The sequence below is a fragment of the Amphiura filiformis genome, chromosome 8 (assembly GCF_039555335.1).
Source record: "Amphiura filiformis chromosome 8, Afil_fr2py, whole genome shotgun sequence".
In the NCBI taxonomy this organism is placed as follows: domain Eukaryota; kingdom Metazoa; phylum Echinodermata; class Ophiuroidea; order Amphilepidida; family Amphiuridae; genus Amphiura; species Amphiura filiformis.
The window spans coordinates 1,060,621-1,085,746 of record NC_092635.1 but is presented as its reverse complement, the minus strand read 5'-3'; the positions used below and the strand labels follow the sequence as shown (position 1 = coordinate 1,085,746).

The 25,126-nt window shown below is 36.3% G+C and overlaps 1 protein-coding gene across 2 annotated transcripts in view; it reads left to right on the top strand.

Annotated features, from left to right (window-relative positions):
* The window catches only part of LOC140158492 (bone morphogenetic protein 1 homolog), a 108,777-nt gene that overhangs the window by 1,567 nt on the left and 82,084 nt on the right, over nucleotides 1-25,126 (top strand). For both annotated transcript variants that reach the window (XM_072181590.1, XM_072181591.1), the window contains exon 2: nucleotides 9,960-10,133. In XM_072181590.1, the coding sequence (XP_072037691.1) occupies nucleotides 9,960-10,133 (174 nt within the window). The remainder of the gene's footprint in view (nucleotides 1-9,959; nucleotides 10,134-25,126) is intronic.

The window sequence follows — 25,126 nt, the reverse complement described above, 5'->3', positions numbered from 1 at the left end:
CAATTTGCCAACTTACCGTAACATCAAATGTTGGCAAAATTGCCGTAATTGTTCGTAATTTAGGGGTTTTAATGGGGACTGAGTCTGGGGGAAGCCCTGTGGGACCCCCCCCCCCCGGTGGCACTATACTGGAGATGAGCAGAGTATGGTTTTGAATGAAAGGGTCGTTGGCTCACGGTCAAATATGACGAGATGTGATCATGAGTCTGCAGGGAAGTCTGTAGGCCTACCTTTATACCAGAGAAAATGTAATGAATCTTTTCTGCTTTGATGTTTTTAGCAAAATGTTGTTGATGCGTATATTTCTCAGGCCTACCAAGGGGACCTATTTATAGAAGCGTATTATAATATATAACAATAAAATAGGTGTTACAACACCTGAACTCCCATATCAATGTCAATTATGTCATGCATATCCTTAACTTTTATGTTGATCTTGAGATTATTATGTAACACAGTCATACATGGCTATAGGATATGCTGAATTGAACTTTTGGTTCTGATTAGGCCAAGTAAAAAATAAAACATGTTTCACGTCCGGGTTTTCGAAAAAAAAAAGGAGGAAGAGGGGCTTTTTATTTTCTATTTTTATCGCAAAATTGGTGTAAATACCCATACTTAGAGCCGTTTTAGCGTACAATCTGTACATACAATAATGCCTGGAAAAAGGAGGAGGCCCTTTTTATTTGTTGTTCTGAGAGATACACCCCTCTAATGATCACAAAACCTTCCTAAAATGTTTCTTGTATCTTAACAAGGCTATAGAAAGCATCCCAACTTCCTAGACATATTTTTTGAAAAGTTATAACTGAATTTCAAAAAATAAAAATTTATTTGAGAAAACCTCAAAAAAGGAAGCGGGAGGGGACGTGAAACATGTTTATTTTTTTATTTGGCCTTATCATGGTGATGGTGAATGTATAGGCATATTCCACAGTATAGGCCTAACTAATATAGTTTGTTTATAGACCTATAAATATCGGACTCAAGCGTTGATGATGTACTGAGCCTACAATGCTAATGTATTCATGTTGCCATACTATGAGTGTTACGACAGGTATTAGGCATACCCCCTACATGTACCCCAAATCTAGTTATATATGCGAACCATTAATATTATTAACATTAACATTATAGGCCTATGACCTAAACTCGCACTCTCTCTTTTCTCCGACTTATAAATCTAGGATTAGGCCCTATACTGACATTTTATTGAATTCATCTTGAATTCATTAATATTATTTTAGTATAGTAATTTTGTATACATTGGTATAGGCTTATATGAATGAATGGTGCATATATATCCAGGTATAAATTATAATGTCGTCGGTATTTCCAGCTATTATTTCTGTCTGAGCTGTCCATGATCAGTCATTTCATCTCACCTGTGTGTACATCATCATGCGGGCAGCACACCTGCGTGCTTCTCTGGGCCTCATCATCACCAGCAGGACAAGGTCGGTTTTGTCTACCTGGTTTGCACCCGTGGTTTACTCTGGGGCAGTCAAATAGTTCTAATTTTTTAGTAATAGTAACCCATGATGGGAATACGATATAAACACGCTTATTGAATAATTTCATATTCAATAACAGGCGAATTTAATATATGCTCGATGATCGAAATAAAGTTAAACTTCGCAAAATATGTTCAGATATCTCCCAAGCCTCCCCACTTTTTGGCTCAGAAGTTAGGTCTATAATAATATTGACAATGTTGATATCCGGTTTATGTGTTGCAATCATAATGATATTGAATGAGTAGCCTATATTCAAGTTCAAGGCACGGTAAGTTTTGATCTGAATATGGATAGCCGGCAATCAATAGCCTTGTTTTGACTTCAACGTTTCCCTCTAATCAAAAAAAAAAAAAAAAAAAAAAAATCATTGATTGTTGAATATTTGGCACGTGCAGATCAGAGTAGACTAAACTCAATTGTTAGAATGACAACACGATACACATACGGGACAATTTCTGATGTTATAAAAGTTGAACAAATGCAGGTTCTTGAATAAGGCCGTATAAAATTAATATTTTGGTTCTCATCCCCTCCCTCCTAAATTTCTGGGATTTGTCAGATTTTTTTTTTTTTTTTTAGATTTTTTAATTTTTTTATTCTTTGGAATGATTTATGAAATTTTCATACATATAAATAAGTTTATTATATAACAAGCATCACTTCCAAGTTTTTTGTGGTACTCTAGGGGTTATCCTCAGAATCTCACATTTGAAAATTTGAAAAAAAAAGGGGCCTCATCGTTTCCTCAAGCACTGTTGGAGAAGACCGAAAACTACTGACAATGCTAATTTTACATTGAAAAAAAAAAAACCAAAAAAAAAACACCTCCCTCCCTCATCAATTCATGAAAATCCTCTGGACGAGAACCAAAACATTAATTTTATACGGCCTAATAGGCCGACGTCTAAATTGTACTTTTATAATTTCAGACCTTTTGTTTCCCTTTTAAATAGAACAGATGTTTAACTTCAGATCCTTGAGTGAATTAACAGTTTACATGGATCGTTGAATCCATCATTCAACTTTCAGGCCGAATTTATCATTTGTTTTGCGCAGTCATGACAGCAGGGCCAATTAACGAAAGGACGAGTTGACAGTAGGCCATTTAATCGGTAGCATCATATACGAACTTTTGATTGGTTGCTAATAGACTACGGGCTGTATCACGAGCTGTTTATATGGACCCAAGGGTCAGGGCCAAAAAAGTTAGAAATTATTTAGACCTTAAAATTTATAAGGGAAGGCGCATAAAAGGTATTTTGAGAATAGTAGTAAGAAGAAGCTATAGAATATTTGGTTTTGTAACATTCAGCGTAGAGGAAATATTGTGTCTTCCGATGTCATGTCTTGAACCAAACGGGAATTAATATGCACTTCCACCCATTCCATGCACCACTAGTTTGCCATGCATGCATTGTATGGGCATCTGTATCTGTATCTGTCACGTCGGCAGAGTCTCCTTCATCAGGTAACATCACCAACCTAGACTTAACGAGCTGGAACTATGGCATGGCATGGCCGCATTTGAATGGGAATTATTTTGCCTACTGGCCGCCTGTTTGGGGAGCACATACGGTATTCCTTCAATATTTTGACAAGTTGACATCGAATGTTCTACTGTTTTGCAATAATGTATTTTGCCAACAGGACTTCCATTCTTCCAAAGTAGTACTTTTGTATTTTTGATCGGATATTTGTGGGGATTTGGGCTCCTTGCACAAAGTCCACACAAACAGATGTCTCATGTGTTTCTTGTATACAAAAAAGCAGACAAACGAAGTATTTTTTTTCAGTGACACTTGCAGGATATGTCAAGTGTGTGCTAATGATGAAACCTATTAAATTTGAATGGTAGTCGACATCTACAAAAAGAATAACGAAGTATTCAGAATTGTACTAATTTAGTTGGACGTTCACAAAGTCACCCAATATTATACCTTATTAATCTGCATTGGCAACTCTGTATTCCGTGCGATCCAACCAGAGGTTGGTCCATATAGTCGTGCACATAGTCGTGCATAGCCGGTTTTGCCTACCGTTGCCATTGGTTACGAATTTATACTTCTATCTCAGACTGGCTGAGGGCCAATCAAGTGGAAGTTGCCCAATAGTCATGATAGTATATCCCCCCATTGACTCGGTCGCTTTTAGAGTCGTAACGATGTGGTATAGACTTGCCAGTCTCGTGTACGCCGTTTGTACACAGAGACTGGCTTATGCCACTGTGTGTGTCATTGGGATCTATACAAACGTAGCAACATTTTTTTGCAATTGAGTCAATTTATATAAAATTGGTACTCACATATCTGATTTCTAAATCATAATTATCCTGTTTAATGTATCCAAGTACCTTACACTTGGAATTTGTGATACTTCAAAGATAATTTTTGAGCCATCGACCTTACGAGATGAAACAATGCAAGTCACAAGATCTCGCGAGATGACCCACCTCTTTTACAGCCGGTTTCTGTCTTCAAGTCATGTCCGCGATACAGCCACGTTGCACTCTGGGGTCGAGACTAATCAGTTACGTCGTTAACAACGAGTAAACAAAATGGCTGGGAAAACGGAGAAAATTGTGTCCTTAAAAGTGTTTCAGCGTGACGATCAGAAACCTCAAAAAACATTTTTGTTGGGCCGCGCTTGATATGCTAATGATATACAGGTACATTGTAGGATATAAATTGGATGGTAAATAAGCCAAATATTGCAAGAAATCTACTCGCTAGAATCCTAGCGACCCCGCAAAAAAAATGACCGTCCATGCGAATGTAATATTGAAATCATAAAATCCCCACTAGTAATAGACCTACTTGTCACTAATCGTGGCGCGTGATCAAGTCGTGATAAAAAGGTCAAAGTGGCTGATCAATGTGTGGGTAAATGTTCAAGTGGCTTTTTGACCAATCGGCTTTCTAGCAGTAAAATATGGGGACCAATCAGGTTGTATCAATGTGATACCAATAAACTATGATGTATGACTCATCTTGTTAGGCCTACTAAAAATAAAATTCGGTTTCCGGTAACCCGCCCGCCCTCTTTTTTTGTGCCGCAAAAAAATAATTTATGCCACTTTTGGAAAAAATAAAATTTTTCAAGAGTCGTCCGTGTCGAAATTCTGACATGAAATAATTTATGCCACTTTTGGAAAAAATAAAAATTTTCAAGAGTCGTCCGTGTCGAAATTCTGATATGAAGTTGTTGGAAATCACATTATTTTATTTTCCCCCGACTTTCTGCCATTCAATGATTAAAGAAATACAGTTGAATTGATAGATAATATTTATCGCGATATAGGCCTAGGCCTATGCACAACTATTTTATTTATGAAAACAGCGTGCAGCAGGACTCGTAATATTAAGTAGGCCTACAACTATTGAAAAACTATTGAACTACCCAGCAAACACAAAAACGTTTTAAAAACGTTTTAAATAAGTTATATTTTGGCTTTTGGTTTAGCTAAAAACGTTTTAATAACATTAAAATGTCGGGTTATATAAAGGTCATGATAACGTTTTAAAACGTTTTGTATGAAAACACAATACAACAATATTTTTCAATGTTTTCAAAAATGTTATTGTAAACTATTTTTACAAACATTTTTGCCAAATATTGTGTCAATACTTAAATAACATTATGTTAAAATGTTTGAACCCAGCAAACACAGAAATGTTCTTAAAATGTTTTTTTCTTTTTTTTTTAATAACATTTAAATGTCGGGTTGTATAAGGTCATGAAAACGTTTTTAAAACGTTATTGAAAATATTTTGGGCAAACATTTTTTCGCAAATATTTTTTCAACCCCAAAATAACATTCTGTTTAGAATGTTTTGTATCAAGTTTTCAAGAATGTTTTTGGAATGTTATTAAAACGTTTTTATACCCTTTATATAACCCGACATTTAAACGTTTTCTGTAAAACATTTTTGTTTGCTGAGCAGTAGATTATCAAAAATGTTTTTAAGGTTATGAAAATGTTTTATACTCTTAATATACCCTTTATATAACCCGACATTTAAACGTTTTCTGACAACCTTTTATAACCTTTTGCGAATGATGTAGAAAATGTTTTGTGTTTGCTGGGTATTTTGTCTGTGTCCGCAAAAATTTTGATAAAAACGGTAATAGTAGGCCTAACACTATAAGACAAAGGCCTAACGCTCATTAAATCGGTGTTGTTGTCGAACTAATTCCCATAAAGCTCGTATTAAAAAGAGCAAGTAATAAAAAGTTAAAATGCTAAAAATGATGTAGGCCGAAAAATTGTGTAATCTTGTCCTAGACACTCAACGATAAACCCCTATCAAGTATGAATAAAAGACTGTTCATTTCAATTTATAAACGTTGAGGAAGTTGTGCATTTTGTCAGCACCGATATAATAAAAATTAAAATAACTAACCTGGCAGATTTCAGGATTAACCAACATTTATTTTCTCATGCCGCTCGCCCAGGCCTGCATATTATCCCGTCAAGAAACTCAACCCTAGGCCTACCTTTTTCAACATGTAAATATAATTCCATAGCGATAAATAGTGAACGTTGCATTGAAGATGAGGATACTTGGATGATACAGATATTAAGCACATGTTAAATGGGGGTATGGGGATGTCCCAGTTTGTTTTACAAGGGCAATTATTATTTGACCCAAACTTTTTGGTGGGTGGGTTCATCATGACCCGAGACAGAACAAGTTTGTATTGGTTAATGGGTCAAGGTAATCCAGGGGTCATCTGAGGTCAAATTAGTAAAAACTATCATATGGGCATGAAACTTGATAGGGTAGATTCAATATTTAGAGCCAAATTTGTGGAGGGTAATTTCAGGGTCACCAAAGGTCAAATTAGTAAAACTGTCACATCACATTGGCATGATACTTGGTGGGTACAGTCAATTTGTCAGTCATTTTGGGGTCACCAGAGGTCATCTGAGGTCAAATTATTAAAAACTGACATATGGGCATGACAATTGGTTAGTACAGTCAACATTTAGAGCCAAATTTTTTGAAGGTCATTTGGGGTCACCAGAGGTCATCTGAGGTCAAATTAGTTAAAACTGTCATATGGGCATGAAACTTGGTTAATACAGTCAACATTTAGAGCCAAATTTTTGAAGGTCATTTCGGGGTCAACAGAGGTCATCTGAGGTCAAATTAGGTTAAACTGTCATATAGGCATGAAACTTGGTTAATACAGTCAACATTTAGAGCCACATTTTTTGAAGGTCATTTCGGGGTCAACAGAGGTCATCTGAGGTCAATTAGGTTAAACTGTCATATGGGCATGAAACTTGGTTAATACAGTCAACATTTAGAGCCAAATTTGTTGAAGGTAATTTTGAGGTCACCAGAGGTCATCTGAGGTCAAATTAGTTAAAACTGTCATATGGACATGAAACTTGGTTAGTACAGTCAACATTTAGAGCCAATTCTTTTAAGGTCATTTCGGGTCACCAGAGGTCATTTGAGGTCAAATTAGTTAAAACTGTTATATGGGCATGAAACTTGGTTAATACAGTGAACATTTAGAGCCAAATTTTTAAGGTCATTTCGGGGGCACCATATGTCATCCGAGGTCAAATTAGTTAAAACTGTCATGTGGACATGAAACTTGGTAAGTACAGTTTACATTTGAGCCAAATTTTTTGAAGATCATTTGGGGTCACCAGAGGTCATCTGAGGTCAAATTCGTTAAAACTGTCATATGGGCATGAAACTTGGTTAATACAGTCTACATTTAGAGCCAAAATTTTTGAAGGTCATTTGGGGTCACCAGAGATCATCTGAGGTCAAATTAGTTAAAACTGTCATATGGGCATGAAACATGGTTAGTACAGTCAACATTTAGAGCCAAATATTTTGAAGGTCATTTTGGGGTCACCAGAGGTCATATTAGTAAAAACTGTCATATGGGCATGAAACTTGGTGGATACAGTCACCATTTAGAGCCATATTTTGGTAAGGTAATTTGGGGTCACTAGGGGTCATCTGAGGTCAAATTAGTTAGATTTGATCCCCAAGTCAGGTAAACTTAAAAATTGGTTTGATTTACACTTATTGATTTCACGTTCAAGTCATTAACTGTTTACAAGTTAATATTATATTTGACTATTTTTGGATCCCAAAAGTTTGGTTATGGACCCTATTTTTTGGATTTAAGATAAGAGGGTCCATTTGGAGTTTGGACTCCTTACTTTTTTCTACCCCTAATTATGGTCATTTCAAAATATTATTTTATCTGTTTAGTGTTTTGTATTGCATAAATTTCCAAATTGTATGTAGCAGTTTTCTATAATTGCACAAACAGAAAAAGCTTTTATATATAGACAAGAACAGTGAATGACAGAGAGTAGGTAAATGATATTGGACAGTACGACACACTTGTGTAGTATGAGAAGAGCTTTTGCGATTGAGACCCCGAGTCATACTGTTTTTCTATTGGCTAGCCTTCAAGTGTTAAATTGGGTCGAAATTTCAGTATGTGTAAATATTTTTTTTTTTCTTTTTTCCGTCCCAATTTTTTCAGAGCATGTTACCGGAAACATCATTTTATTTTTATTTAGCCTTATTTATATTATGGCGTAGTACGTTTTGTGCATTGCCGTCCACGGGATATTATAAAAGAAAAATCGATTTTGCCCAAACCTGTATAATAAACACATCAAGGAAATTGGTACTTGACTTGATGAATGACTCATCGTGTTGAGCGAATTGATGATGATGATAGCGATTACGTAACGCTATGACACAAGTTTTTGTACATTGAAACGCCTACAATGTTGTATCGGTAAATAATAATTAATTTAAATGATGTTGCGCACGCCTATGCTATATTCCATGTTTTTGTTTACACCACGCCAAAGAAAGCGTCACATGCGCCCGTCAGTGAGTGAGGATTGCCAAACCCGCGATTTGGTAGCCCAATTGGGCGACTTTTGAAGATTTTCCCCGCGACTTTTGACAATTTCCTGTCCCATAGAAACCAATGGTTAAGAAAACAATTGGGCGACTTTTCAACATTGGCTCCCGCGACTTCCGATCATTTCATGTCCCATAGAAACCAATGGTAAAGAGAAAAATTGGGCGACTTTTCGATTATTTGACCCGCAATTCGGGCTGAAATCTTTTGGCAACCCGGGCCGTCACTTCCCTTCAAAGTATCCACTGCAGACAGACGTGTAATTAAATCGGTCTCATTCATCAACAAACATTATACATTCAACTTCTATTCAACAACTATTTCACCAGGCCAAGTGTCCATGCTCCTATGTTTTCCCTTCAACCTTTACAAACCTCTACCGTCTACCTCATTTTAACTCTCTAACCTCTCACTTTCCCTTCTTACAAACATTTAACTAATTACCCCCACCCATCGACTCGCCAAATCCCCACAAGGTTCTGAACAGAAACAAAACATACATCACCCAACCTAAACCAATCAATCACAAACACCATCAATGATCACCCACACACATGTACCATTCAGTACCAAAACAAACCACCAAAGCAGAGAACCGCGAAGCCCGAGAACCGCTCTAGTTTTATTTGATTCGCAAGGGTGCAGAATTCGGCAGAACTTTGTGCTGTGGCAAGTCCTTGACAATCATGCTTTTGGACTTTGAAAGTCCTTGAAAAGTCCTTGAATTTCAAGGTCCAAGGAGCGGGAACCCTGGTAAAGCAATGGAAGTTCACAAGTAACAGTCACAGCCAATCATGCTTGCATCAAAAATATTGAGCTCAATAATTGCACTTACTAAATTTTGGACTGTTTAAAATAGGCAATTACTCAAAGATAGTTGACTCATCAAAATAAATTTCAAGGGGCATTCTCCCCAATATTTTTCTTGCCCCCTCCACCAGTTCCCCCCACTTTTGAGGAAAACCCCCAAAATAATGTAAACTACCACTTTTTTGTGGCAATTTTGCACAAAATTTATCAATTTTACCCCCCCTGAAACTTTCCTTGCCGCCCCCCCCCCCGAAAAAAGGTCATGGTGCCGCTACTGGTAGTCAGTAGTGGTGTAATCAGACTAGAGGGGGTTTTAAGGAACAGACTTCTCTGATATGTTTGGTTGGTAGTAGGATTGATGATTATATAAAAAGGAAGAAAAATTGCAAATGGTAAAAATGCATGAATGTTGAACTGTACTCTTGGGCCCTTGCTGGCAGGGCCGTAGCAAGGTTGAAAAATGTGGGGCGGCTATCACAAATGTGGGGCGGCCAAAATACAAATATTTGCCCAAATTGAAATAAAGATATAAAGAAAAACATAACTAATTTCTCAAAAAGTGGGGCGGCCATGGCATCCCTGGCCGCCCCGCTTGCTACGGCCCTGCTTGCTGGCATCATAATTTTCACCTTTACATTGCATCTTATATGAATGAAAATGATTAATCTTACTTGATATCTTTTCTATTCTTCTATTATTATTTTCTTCTTTCCATAGATGGATACAAAGGAGATATTGCTCTTACAGCTGAGGAATATGCAAGGGAGGTGACATACTATGAGGAATATAAAAGGAATTTAAGGAGATTAACAGAACAACAAAGAAGAAATGATACCAGCAGCAAACATGAAAAGAAATCGCATAAAAGAAGAAATCGTCTTAAGACTGCAGGTGAGTGTAGGCAGAAATTATAAAGCAAACCCATGGAAGTAAACAGATCCGGCTTCAAGACGCAACGTCTGTTAATGATGGCCATTCATTCCATCCCATGATCCATGAAGTTCAAAGATGAAGGTGCTACCTACATCCACATGGCGTCTGTTACGGCATATATTTCAAAGTGCTGTCTTGATATCTTTTGCATTTGACATGCAACACTGTGTGTGATTTGTTTGGTAATGGACAAATTGGCCCAATGAAGACCAGAATAGATTCCTCATACCATATATAGAGCACAGGAACCTAAAAGACCATATCCTTCACCAGTGGCCGAAGTTCCTGTGCTCTAGTCTGTATGGATGATACAGTTTTCTTAATGTGCAACAAAATAAGGGACTAATTATTTATAGGAGAGGGATGGGGAATAGAGAGAGAGAGAGAGAGAGAGAGAGAGCATGATTGTTGAACACAATTCCTGATCCCTCTACACATAAATATTTTTAAGCACAAATTTAGTGGCTGTTTTAATTTGCTTATAATGACACTGGTTTTTTTAGGGGAGGGTATGTGTGTGTGTTGGTTCCCCAGGTTGGTTCCCAATCTTTTGCAAAGTGACTAATAACCCCAATCTTGAAAGGCTGACCATTCTCTACCCTGTGACCAAGTTTGTAACTTGTATTAGGAGGACCCTGTGTTTGACATTGTGACCCCGGGGTCATGACCCAGACTCGTATGTTTATGTCATTAGTCAATTTGATGTTTATCATCAAAACTTAAAAAACTCCAGGAAGAAAATTGTCCCGAATTCCCCACACTCAAGAATTCCACACACTCTGTGTAAACATGGGTAGGCGTGCTTAAAATTGTGCGAAACTTCGTGAAATAGGGCTTGATTTCTGATGATGAAATGTGATTTGCAAAAAGGCTCCAAAAAGGTTCATTTTCAGGGAAGAACAAGCACACATGTATATCCAGGGATTTCTTATATCCCTGGTGTGTCTTATAGTTTTTAGAGCATGTAGAATGGCAAGGAGAAAGCTGTAAAAAATGTGGACCAGAAAATGCAGTTTAGGGCCTGGGGTTTATGGGAAAAGCTAGAGGGTCTGAGGCTACCAAATCCTGTATCCATGTATAGGGGGTTTGGTAGTGCCAACTGCCAACACAGACTCTGTATACATGTATGGAGGGTTTGGTAGTGCCAGCACATCCATGTATAGGGGGTTTGGTAGTGCCAACACAGACTCTGTATACATGTATGGAGGGTTTGGTAGTGTCAGCACAGATAGGTTTGGTCAGTGTTGGTAGTGCAGGGACTTCCCTGGGTAATGCCAGCACAGACCCATCCATGTATTGGGGGTTTGTTAGTGCCAGCACAGACCCTGTATACATGTATGGAGGGTTTGGTAGTGCCAGCACAGACCCTGTATCCATGTATATAGGGGGTTTGGTAGTGCCAGCACAGACTCTGTATACATGTATAGAGGGTTTGGTAGTGCCAGCACCAACCCTGTATCCATATATTAGGGGGTTTGGTAGTGCCAACACAGACTCTGTATACATGTATGGAGGGTTTGGTAGTGCCAGCACAGACCCTGTATCCATGTATAGAGGGTTTGGTAGTGCCAGCACAGATGTATAGGGGTTTGGTAGTGCCAACACAGACCCTGTATACATGTATGGAGGGTTCGGTAGTGCCAGCACAGACTCTGTATCCATGTCTGGAGGGTTTGGTAGTGCTAGTGTGGATGTTTTATTGCTGTTCTTCTCAAAATATACTACACCTTTGTGTACAGTGTGCCAAATTGCCAACAGGTTTATGACATGCAATAAAGAAACAGTTTGTCCAATTTTATGCCATGTGAAGTGTTGACAGGTAGCTCTCATCAAGTGGCTGTCAACAAGCTGTCTAACTTACATGCAGGCGCAATCCTCCCTCAGGGATGAATAGGGGACTGCTGGATCATTTTGACTCTAAATATACAAGTGGAAACACTGAGGGTTGGTTTTGTTGATTTCTGTGCAATCTCTTGCAATACAGTTGTTAATAGTTAAAGTAATTTCTTGTGCAAAATCTGTCTGGGTGGCCATTTGATGACCATAGGTATTTGATTTTTAATGAGTTAAAAAGGACATAGACCTACTTATGATGAACTTAAATTGCTTGCAGTTGGCTTGGATTCATGGAAGATTTGTACAAAGACATACAGGTCTTATTCTCTTAAACTCTTTCCTTATGGACCATAAGTTCCGATTTACATATATTTTCAGTTCAAAATAGTGAAAATACTGTTAATTTAACTGATCAATTAGCATAATTTTTTCTAATGTGAAAAACAGGGAAAATATGACACAACATCCAATGTGGGAATAACACAAAACGAATAAACAAAGTTAAAAACCTGATGTTTCGAACTGAAAGACAAAACCTTTCAAAAAGACAACCTGTTTCTAATGGTAATTTTAAAGGAAACTCAAGTACTTCTTTTCTTGGGAACTGAGGTTTAATATATGCTCTTTTCTTATGTATTTAATTTGTTTTCTTTCAAAAGATGTTAATCAAAAAAGTAGGCCTATTAAGCTACTTGCAGTTCATCATTATGCACTATGTGCGGGAGAGCCTCGAACTGGCAGCATACATGAATGGGAATTGAACTAGTCATAACGTTCTGTGTAAGGTTACATAATTCTTCCTTTCATGTATGCTGCCAGTTCGAGGCTCTCCCCGCACATAGTGCATAATGGCGGAACTGCAAAGTAGCTTAATAGGCCTAAAAATACATGGTTTGGTGAAGTAGGCCTACAGACTAAAGTTAGAAGATTTAATCCACATTATTTGTTACAAAGTATTAGGCCAAGTAAAAAATAAAACATGTTTCACGTCCGGGTTTTCGAAAAGGAGGAGGAGGGGGCTTTTTATTTTCTATTTTTATCGCAAAATTGGTGTAAATACCCATACTTAGAGCTGTTTTAGCGTATACAATAATGCCTGGAAAAAGAAGGAGGCCCTTTTTTATTTGTTGTTCTGAGAGTTACACCCCCTCCAATGATCACAAAACCTTCCTAAAATGTTTCTTGTATCTTAACAAGGCTGTAGAAAGCATTCCAACTTCCTAGACATATTTTTTGAAAAGTTATAACTGAATTTCAAAAAATAAAAATATATTTGAGGAAACCTCAAAAAAGGAAGCGGGAGGGGACGTGAAACATGTTTATTTTTTTATTTTGCCTTATTAAGTTACATCCCTTTTTGAGAATGTGTCTATATAGATGTCAAATGTTTAACAGATGGTTCCATACTCAGGATCCAGAGTTTAAAGATGCCAAGTAATTACATATGTACCATATTCGTTCCAATAAGCGTGCCGCCCATGCCCCAATAAGCGCCCACCCAGGGTATTTTCAATTTGCTAAAGGGTACCATTAATGTTGAAGTGACGGATAGACTTCGACACAGTGAAATAGCTGATGGATTAGAAGTCCTGTGTAAACTTGCAATACATTTTCTGCATCAGAAAAGCTACTCATCTCAGGACCCTTTTATAACGTACATAGGTTTGTCTCTAATAAACACCTGTTCTAAGGAAAAAATTAGGTAAACCATATAAAAATAAGCGCCCACCCAAAATGACCTTGTTAAGTGCCCTGGGCGCATATTGGAATGAATACGGTACATTGTGTTACTTACTAGTGCAATATGGAGTTGTCCTTTTTAAAAGGACAACTACATATTAAAAAACTCAGTTTAAAAAAACTTGCAGTATTTGTGAGTGTCACTAGAGCCAAGGTAAGGCACCCCTACCCTATGTCACTTGTAAGACTTGTACAATCACTCAAAGTATGACCCCCATACATGTGATGTTGTAAAAAGTAAAGAATATAATAAAAATATTTCCCCACCCGGGGTTGACACTCATTATGTCCTCAATTATATGTACTCAATATGGGTCCTTTTCATATCTCAAATGAAATAGAAAAAAGTACAGATTTATAATAAAAAATTATTTCCCCACCGGGGTGACACTCCTCATAAGGCCAAGTAAAAAAAGGAACAAGTTTCTCGTCCGGACTTTTTCAAAAAAGGAGGAGGCAGGGCTTTACTATTTACTATTTTTCAATTTTTTGCTATTTTTTCCAAGATGGCCACCATGCCAAATATGGCTGTTCAATGTATATTTAATCACCGATATTGTGCTATTTGAATATACTGATGCAATGTATGACAAAACAAATGATTTGTAACATTTTTAGTCCACTTGGCTAAGCATGTTTCAAAATTCAGAAACAGGGAAAATGTACATCTGTTCAGCTTGACAAACGTTTTAATTACTTTATTTTGCCTCATTTCATCGAAATTGTTATTTTCATCGCTAACAAAATAAAAGGGAAACCTTTCACATAATTTTGGAAATTTAACATTTTTTCTAAAATTCTAAAAATACCAAAAAAATACATTCGAGTGCAAAAGCTTTTTTCTTCTGGGTAAGAATCATTTTCTTACATGCAACAGCTTTTTTATTGCATGTTAGAAATTTGATAAATAGGTCATCATATACAAAATGCATGCATGGGCCTATTTATCAAATTTCGAACCTGCATGAAAAGAGCTGTTGCACGTAAGAAAAAAATTCTTACCCAGAAGAAAAAAGCTTTGCACTTGAATGTATTTTTTGGGTATTTTTAGAATTTTAGAATTTTTTTTTTAATTTCCAAAATTATGTGAAAGGTTTCTCCTTCCTATAATTAGCCATAAAAATTGCCATTTTGATGAGATGAGGCTAAATAAAGTAATTAAAACTTTATTAATATATTCATGCATTTACTAAGTTTAAAAGCTAAATATAGGTCCGATTTTGGGGTGAAATCAATTTTACCCTAATTCCCTTTGGGGGTTGGGGCAAGGGTGTTTGGCTAGTTGGGCTTGGGTGGGTTTGTATACATGTAGTAAGGTTTGGGGGTGGGTTAGAGTTGGGGAAGGGTAGGAAAAACAGTTAAAAACTTTAAAAGAAATTTTTTTTTTTTTGAATAGTAAATAGTAAAAAAAAGGAGGCGGCGGCCGAAAAGGAGGCGGGCGGGGACGAGAAACTTGTATTTTATTTTACTTGGCCTAAGACTCTGGTCAAAATTCCTATTTTGGGTCTATATCTCAAAATCCCAAGAAGGTATAACCCCCGAAGATTACCACAGATAGTGTTTATTTTATTCAAAAAGACTGATTTCAATACAAATAGCCTGTTTAGGGGTTAAGGTGGTGGTGGGGGTTGGGGGTTGGGGCAAGGGTGTTTGGCTAGTTGGGCTTGGGTGGGTTTGTATAGGTGTAGTAAGGTTTGGGGTGGGTTAGAGTTTGTGCAAGGGTAGGAAAAACAGTTAAAAACTTTAAAAGAAATTTTTTTTTTTGAATAGTAAATAGTAAAAAAAAGGAGGCGGCGGCCGAAAAGGAGGCGGGCGGGGACGAGAAACTTGTATTTTATTTTACTTGGCCTAAGACTCTGGTCAAAATTCCTATTTTGGGTCTATATCTCAAAATCCCAAGAAGGTATAACCCCCGAAGATTACCACAGATAGTGTTTATTTTATTCAAAAAGACTGATTTCAATACAAATAGCCTGTTTAGGGGTTAAGGTGGTGGTGGGGGTCATAATTTTGTTGTTGCTGAAATGGGGGGGGGTGCAATTTTATTGATGAAAATGATAGCCCCCTAAGGTTTGCTATGTCAGAGCTAGGGTTGGGGCTAGTGCATTTAAATAAACCTAAACCTCTATGATCACATACTTTTAAATGTCAGTGCTCTGAAAACATGAATGACAAACATTAATTCTTAGAAAACTCTTATGTGCATGGCTGCATGCCATAGAATAAATTCACCTGTCACAGGGTGTCAATAAATTACAGAACTGATCCCCAAAATTACAGTGTCTGATCCACATCATTTTTAAGAGCATCTGAGGAATATTGTGTGATTCCCAGGTGTGATTGTTGTAATTTATATCCTATGTGAAATTGTAACACATACACATGAATACATAAAAAGCACAGAAATGCACTCTTTTGCTTTGACTTTGACATACAGTGTACAATGTGTTTCTACTGAGCAAAGTGTTGATGGCTGATGCAACATTCGGGTAATACCCAGTAACAGTGGCAGTAGTAACAGATCAAAATGATGCTGGGTGATGGGGGTTAATCTCAATAACTGTCAACCTTTTGAGGTGGTTAGAACTTAGTAGTTGGTGATATGCTATGACGATTTAGTAAGAAACTTTTAGTGGCTATACCGGAAGTCACTTACACTGTGGTAAGCTACAATAATGCACATGTGATGTGATCCATTCTGTACTTCCTGTTTCTCCGCTAAATGCACGGGGCGAATGGTTACCCGCCATTTGCAGAGAAGTAGAGACAACCCAGTTGACGGTGACCGTGAGACATTAACCCTAACCCCCTAAGGGCTTTTTGGCGACGGGAAGGGAAAGAAGGAAAGAATACAGAGAGAAAAGAAAGAAAGAAGTTGTTTGCTCTGGGTGGGATTCAAACCCGAGACCCTCGCATGCCAAGCACTCGGTCGGCGACACTTTGCCACGGGTCTTGGGCTTCGCTGGCCAGCTAAACCGCGCCTATATATCACTTAGGGCGATTGCGTCATCACACCACGTGGGATGCACGCACGAACAGCGCATATATTAAGTTAAGCACCGGAGGAAAACGCGATCAAGCGGTTTTTATGGCCGCAATTGCGTTTTTGGGTGAAATTATGTTTTTCAAAATTTTTAATTTTTTAGAAGTTATAGACCCTAAATTACTTGTTATTGAAGGTTGGAACCTCCGAAATACTGCTACTTAAAAAAAAAAAAAAAAAAAAAGATTTAAAAATTCTGAGATTTTTGTTCAAAGCTGGATAAAGTTGTACATTTTAATTACTGTTGCTTCTATTGAACAGCCAGGGACATATTGAATTAACATGCATTGCTAGCTGTTTTTTTTTGGAAATAATATCGTGGTGCGTTTTTTGGCTTCCAAAATCGCGTTTATATCCGGTGCTTATATTAAGTAGTATTTTGTAGTATACAGAATAAAAGGGGAATAAAAGGGCAGTGATGCAAGATGTTCAGTATTAACACATTGATAGACATAGACAAGTTTTACTTGCGCTCTGCTGCATCTTCTTGCTAGTGCAAGTGAGAAATAGATGGTTTATAGCTTCCTATTTTTATTTCTACCACCTTGATTGAATGCTCTTTCTGTTAAATTTGATACTATATTATATTAGTGGCAGTGTACCCAACAGAACATTTTAAATCCTATCAAGTGCATTCAATGTGCAATAAATTCTTATTTTTGTAAAGTTTTTAAAATTAAGAGCTTTTTGCATCATATAATGATGCGAATACATGTAGGTACACGGAGCAAAAAATCTAACTTCCTATTTTTAAAAATGTTGGTTTTTACCGACCTCTTTTCTTTTACTATAAATATAAGAATAAGTTTAAAAATAATAACATTCCTGCAATAATAATTGCATAAAAATAGCAATTTTTCATACTGTAGGTATTATATATTTTATACATCATTTTGATTTCAAGTTTGTTAGATTGTAATTTTTTTTCTGCTGAATTTCATCTAGTTGAGAGGTTGCTGTTCCTGGTTTATTTTGATTTCAATGGTTGTACTATGACTACTGACTTATTTCTGCTGATATTTTGATTTTTGTGATAAGTTCAAGAAACTCTGAGGCCATACAAATCAGCTGTCAAGTGCATGATTGGCAACAGAATCCATAGCAACAGCTGAATCTTGGTTGACAAGGGAAAATCAAACTACTATTGTGGAAATTATTTGCATTTTAGTATGTTCACATTTTTTTCTGCAATGAATGTTGCATGTATACAAAAACCTCAAAATTTGTAGAGTAGGCTTTTATAGCAGAGGTTCTTGACATTTGTTCGAGGGCCACATGGGGGACCAAACACATTTCAAATAATACAAGCTTGAGGGCCAAATACCCTCTATTTCTTAAAGTTTCTTATGGTTTAGCAGCACTATCAAAAAAATCCACAAAAGTCTACTTTTTGCTATTTTTCCAATAATAAGGCCTAATTGTAGGAGAAAAATGTCCACTTTTTGGTGATAAAAGTCCTAAAGAGGGCAATTTTTACAGGGATATAGGTCAAATGTTTACAATGAATCTGTGTAAGCGCACATACTATTCATTCGAAAAAGATACACTTTGTGAAAGTCCCACACCACCCAAAATAAATTCTGCATACGACCTGCGTTTTAGAGCCTGAGGGCCCAATTTAGCCTATGGGCAGCCTGTTGAGAACCTCTGCTTTTTAAAGATATTTTGTTTGAATTTTGCAAGCCAAAGTGTGTCAAAAGTAGGTTACAAAAGGGACATGCCTATGTGGTTGCATCTTTCAACATGGGGCTGTAGGGGCAAAATTGTGAAAAATAGAGAGGGGGGGGGAAATGCAAAAACCAAAAAATATTTTTTTTGGGTGGGGGAAGGTGCTAAGCAATTTAGGGTCTTTTGAGGTATTCGGTCCTAAAAATTGTGTCTTTTGCAGCACTGCAGTTTCTGCTACAAGGGGTTATCTACACTCTCTGTGCAAGTTTGATAGTGAAATAACAGGTAGAGTATTAAAACTGAACCCCCTTTTAGAATCAGCATCCTAAATTGTATTAACCCCATAGACATTAATTCTGGGGGACAGGGAGGATGTGCCTCCCACCTTTTCGGTAAAATGACCCATTTCTTGTTCTTTTCAGCCACATTTTTGATGGTTTAGGGCTGTGCAATAATTATGCTAAAAAAATGTTTGGTTGCCCTCAACCGACTGACCCAAAAAATTGGAAATCTTGGGTCGGTTTTTTTTTTTTCCAATCACTTTTTTAGAAGAAACCTTAAATTAGGACAGAATCAAGTACTTTTATATTTGTTATTCACTCATTTTTTATTTATTAAATGCATATTTGATTGAAAACAAGAAGTATTTCCATTTAAATCCAGTCCAAAAACACACAATTTTTTTACCATAAAATGATCAAGCATTTGTCAATACTAGCCATTTCAAAATGGAGGAAACATCGAGGAAGAGTCCATGAAAAAAAAAAGGATCGACCTACCGACCCTCCAAATTTTTGTCTCGGAAGGGCAACCAAACAATATATTTGTTTTGGCCTTATGTATAGCCCGGGTGGTGAATTATCAAAGCAGTCTGTCGAATAATCACTTGCCCCCCCATTTGGCTGTGCCAAAAATCTTTGCCCCCCTTTTGACATGCAAAAAACCTTTGCCCCCCCTTAATCGAACTTTGCACATTTCACACGTAGAAGGAGTGGCACTGTTATAAATTTGTAGGCCAAAAGGAAAGGACAGTGCTCACTATTTTGAACCCCAAAGTATGGAGTGTTTAGTTTTCATGTAAATATCCATTTTTGAAGCACTTGAACTCCAGACAGATTTGTTGAGCATGGTAGGATAAATCTTGATGTGATTTAGGTCTGGAATTATAAGGCAGATTTGACCTCACGATGTCAGGTCATTTGTGGTACTAAATTCTGAATGAAATCATGGATGTGTCAGCATAGGCTACAAAACCTTTCTGGAGGGTGTCAAAAGATGGCAATGAAAGTGAAATTGAAATTGAAATTTAATAGCGAGCTGAGATTTTGAAATCCTCCTACAGTTTTGGTTTAATATTGTTGGCTTTTCCCATTTGACCATGAGTCAGAAGCAATATTTATACAATGTCTAGAAAATGGAGGTTCTTTGCATTGAAATTCACCAGCATTTATCGAAATCTGTGTAATTGCAGTAAAACTGAGGGGTCATAAGTTTTTACTGCCCTTGTCTTAAACCCTAAGAAACCTGAGTACTACAAAATACTACATGATATATGCACTGCGCATGCGGGCATCTCATGTGATGTGATGATGCAGTCACCCTATATATGCACGCTTTCGTTGGCCCAGCCAGCAATTAAGAAAATTAAAAATACTGTGATGTGATTTTGTAAACAAAAATTGAGCGAACATCGATCGATTGACCCATAAATGTTGTATCCATAAGGTCATAGGGTCAATTTAGGGACGAGAGAGGTACTTTTGCCAAGGGTACCAACATGCAATCAAGCGTGTGGTGGTAGTGTTGTGTAAGAGACTGACTGTGGAAGAGGTGATGCACACAAACAAAATGATCTGTAAAAAAAATTAACCGACAAAAAATTACAGACATTTGTCCATCTCTTTCCATTAGTACCTTATTGTGAAAAACTAAGTAGCTGCTCAAGGTGTTAGCTCAATATGCTAGGAAAATATTTCTCGCGATGTCCCCATGTTCACATATTGGCTTAATGAGCTGTATTTTCGCGCAAAAGGGTGTCGTAATTCATGACATATCTTGTCCGCCAGTTTGGGTACAATTTGACCCCCTAGCTTACTGAATAAATAGCGTGGTTCTCAGAACTTTTCCGATCTTGATTTAAAAAGGTCTACTGTATGCATCTATTGGGAACTTATCTTTTGTTATGCTAAATAGCCTTCTGAATTTTATGTGTTTGAAGGTGATCATCAAAAGAGAAGCTAGGTTGTTTTCCGTGTCAAAATATGACAAAATATGACGTAGAATTTCCTAGGGAGAATTTCTGGTGCACGTGTGTATAATATTTAGGGTTCATACCACTAAATCCGCCTGTGAAGCGGTTTCCGGTAAAAGTTTATCACGACTATAGTCCCAACTTTGCATAAAAAATGTGCAAAATCGGTACAATATTAACAATTTTAGTGTTGCAAATCGTGTTTTGCTAGAACTTGTGAATGTGATCTCTACTAATATGAACAGAAAACGCGAAAATTTGAGTGATGTTTACGATGATGAGCGCATGAACACACGAGGTCAAAACGCGGTTAGCAGTCGAACGTAAAAACAGGAAAATCGGGTCTTTTTATATAGCGCTATTTAAAAAAAAAAGTAGACCTAAAATATGGTGTCATTTTCAGATATGTTATGCAGAATTTTGTTCTGATTAAGATGATATCGAATATATAAAGTCTGCACAAAAAGAAACTCAGCTGTTATAAATATGCCTATAGATTCAGAACTATGAATTGTTTTCACAATATTTCAACATAGTGCGAAGGATGATTTATTTACACACATTTTGATATCCCATTTGTCCAATGCCGTTCAATATTGACAACACAGCAGAGCTTTTAAAGAAAAATACCCAAATTTAAAAGTTGCAGTTTACAGCCATCAATGGTTATTACACAAGCATGTGACACGTAAAACCCGCCATTATCTTCGCGCTAAACTTCAAATCAATACAAATAGCTGCAACTTTTAAATTCGGGTATTTTTCTTTCAAAACGCTGCTGTGTTAAAATATTGAACCAAATTGAACAAATGGGGTATCAAACTGCGCGTAAATAAATCCTCCTTTTTATGTTGAAATATTGTGAAAACAATTATTAGTTCTGAAGCTATAGGCGTATTTATAACAGCTGAGTTTCTTTTTGTGCAGTCTTTATTTCAAAGTAAGACGTAACTCGACTTACAGCCTAAAACGTGACCCCTATTTTGCACGTAAAGTCTATGGAAAGCTATTTTGTGGCATGTACCCTTTAAGGAGCAATTCCATGCGTTTTCAGCGCGTCTTTATCTATTTAAAATGCACGCTTGAAGAAAAGAGGAGGACATCAACAAGCGCTTCATGGACGCCGCCAGGTTTTTTCGCTGTATGTGCGTTTGCCGAATAGGCCTGCTTTTATTTCCAATTTAATAAAAGTTCCGATTTTGGTAGAAGTTTGAAACCTTTTGATATGAATAAAGAAGAGTTTCAAAATATTGAAAACATTGTTTATTGGTGTTTAAATTACAAAGAAGTTTTTCAATTTCATTGTTATTTTTAACCAATTTTTTGTCATTTAAACTCAAGTTTTGGCCTTCAATTTTAATAAAATTACATAAAAAATTAGAATTAAGATATTTAAGTTTCTAGTTTGCTTTATTTATACCACTGTCCAGTATTTGAAATTGTTATAACATTCAAAGTTTAATTTATATTAACATTTAATTTCAAATAGCCATTCATTACATTTGTGCTTTTTGGACAAAACGGGTTAAAAGTGACGCTGGAGGGGGGGGGTAGGCTACTTGATTGACATTTCTTGTCTTTTTAAATATTCTGCAGGTGCTGAGAATGTTTTAATTTTGAAGTTATGCACTTGTAAAAGATGTTCAAAGAACGTTTACTCTTAACATCAATTAATATCTTCATGAAAATAGCAAATCAGCAACCATTGTGCATGCATGTGCATCAAAATGACGAAAAATGGCAATTGTCGGCTATCATGCTTGTGCTTGAAATCGACATCCTGTCTAAAGTATGAAAGAAAATAACCCAAAATTTCTTACAATTAATTCAAAATGTAGTGAAAAAGATAACAAAATCATTTTCAAGGCCTACAAACGAAGTTTTAGCCTCTTCAAGGGTTCATACCACTAAATCCGCCTGTGAAGCGGTTTCCGGTAAAAGTTTATCACGACTATAGTCCCAACTTTGCATAAAAATGTGCAAAATCGGTACAATATTAACAATTTTAGTGTTGCAAATCGTGTTTTGCTAGAACTTGTGAATGTGATCTCTACTAATATGAACAGAAAATGCGAAAATTTGAGTGATGTTTACGATGATGAGCGCATGAACACACAAGGTCAAAACGCGGTTAGCAGTCGAACGTAAACACGGGAAAATCTGGTCTTTTTATATAGCGCTATTTTTCTCAAAAAGTAGACCTAAAATATGGTGTCATTTTCAGATATGTTATGCAGAATTTTGTTCTGATTAAGATGATATCGAATATATATTTCAAAGTAAGACGTAACTCGACTTACAGCCTAAAACGTGACCCCTATTTTGCACGTAAAGTCTATGGAAAGCTATTTTGTGGCATGTACCCTTTATGTAATGTCTGAAATTTAATAAAAATTCCCTTTAAAAGGGAAAGCCAGCCTCAATGTAGAAGAGGTCTTGTAATTAGTTTTGGTCAATGTGAAAGGCATTTTTAGGATCACGCTTACATCTACATGACAGTCCACCAAACCATCAACGATGAGAACATGCACACTGAAACAGCAGAAAACATTAATTCCTAATCTCATGTCAACTCTTTTAATTCATTACATGTACTCCAAATTGTTCTGGTCTGTTTGTTTTGTTTGTTTTTGTTGTTGTTGTTGTCGTTGTTTTTTTTTGTCTTTTCAGCTTTTTACCCACGATATCTCAATTTCCAATTTTGTAATACCAGAACTTACGAACTCAATATCTTCGCTTAGGAATGTCCGATTTCACTGCTTTCGATATATACACTGCGGTTTGAGTTAACTTACATGTACATTTTATTTTAAAATAACTTAATTAATTCGCAATGTATAGTTTAAGCCTACTATATTATAATAGATAGTGGCCAGCACATTTATAAAGGACTGGTTACTCACTACAATCTTCACTCTTAAACTGTGTTTTTCTGAATGTGCTGATCATGTTGATTGCTAGTCGGAAACTCCTCATGAAGCTATGGACATGGCATCTTACATACTCCATTCTATAACAGTCTGCCTAGTGCCTTGTGTGTTTTCTCTTCAATCATTTTGTTGAATGTAATTTTATGAATCAAATAGTTATGTGTCATTTTATTTATAATAAAGAAGTTATTAAATTAATAAAGTAAGACAATTTATTTATCTATAAGTGCATGTCAAATGGGGTACATTGTTCAATACTATATGCATAAATTATGCCCAGATTCAGATTCAGATTCAACTTTATTTAACCACGGAGGCCCAAATCAACCCAAAGGTTGTTCTTCCTTGGGGCCGTGGACATAAATACTGTACAATACATGCATAAAATATACACATTTTTACAGAAACTTATTTAAATACAGAAACACAAATGTGAGGACTTAATTATTTACATTACATATACAAACAGATTGAGAGAGAGCTAAATTTATATGATATATAGATTTAATCTAAAATATAATAATGAATTAGAACAAAACCTCCTTCAGCTTATTTTTGAAAATATTTAAATTTGGAGAATTTCTGACATTGTTATCAAGGTTATTCCAAATTATTGCACCTCTGTAGGATAAGCTTCGTTTTTAAATTCAGTACGAGGTTGTGGAATAAAGATGTTATTAACACTTTGCGAAAATTGTATTTTTTATTTGAAAAAGTTGAAACAGTAAGAAGGTAAGGAGGTGCAAGGTTGTTTAAAATTTTGAAAATCCAAATTGAGATGTTATATTGATGCCTATACTGAAAGTGGCTTCCAATTAAGCTGATCAAGAACAATTGCACTGGAGGTATCCCAGGGGGCTCCACAAATAATGCGGGCAGCTCTGTTTTGGATTATTTGCAATCTATTTACAACAGTTATAGCACAATTTCCCCAAACAACATTACAATATTCTAGGTGAGGAAGTATGATTGTATTATATACCATATTCAAAATATCTTTAGAAATAAAGTTAGATTTGCATTTCTTTAACATAAACATACCTTTAAGAGATTTTTTCCTAACTTGTTCAATTTGCTGGGTCCAAGACAATGTATCATCAATGAGGACCCCTAAATGTTTACATTCATAAACTTTCTTAATGTTAATACCATTTATATTTACAGAAGCATTTTCAATAGCATCTTTAACAGAATACAAACCGTTGCCTGGAACCTATGATCATGAATTCTGTTTTCTTTATGTTAAGGCTAAGTTTGTTGCTTTGAAGCCAATTATTGATTATTTCCAGATCCTTATTTATACAATTAATTATATCAGTAGTTGAGTTGGAAGCAAAATAAATGATAGTATCATCAGCATACATATTAACTTTACAGTGTGTGACATAATTGGGTAAGTCATTAATATAAATAAGGAAGGCAAGTGGGCCATCGATTGACCCTTGTGGCATTCCACATGTTATGTTACAAGTTTCAGAGAGTG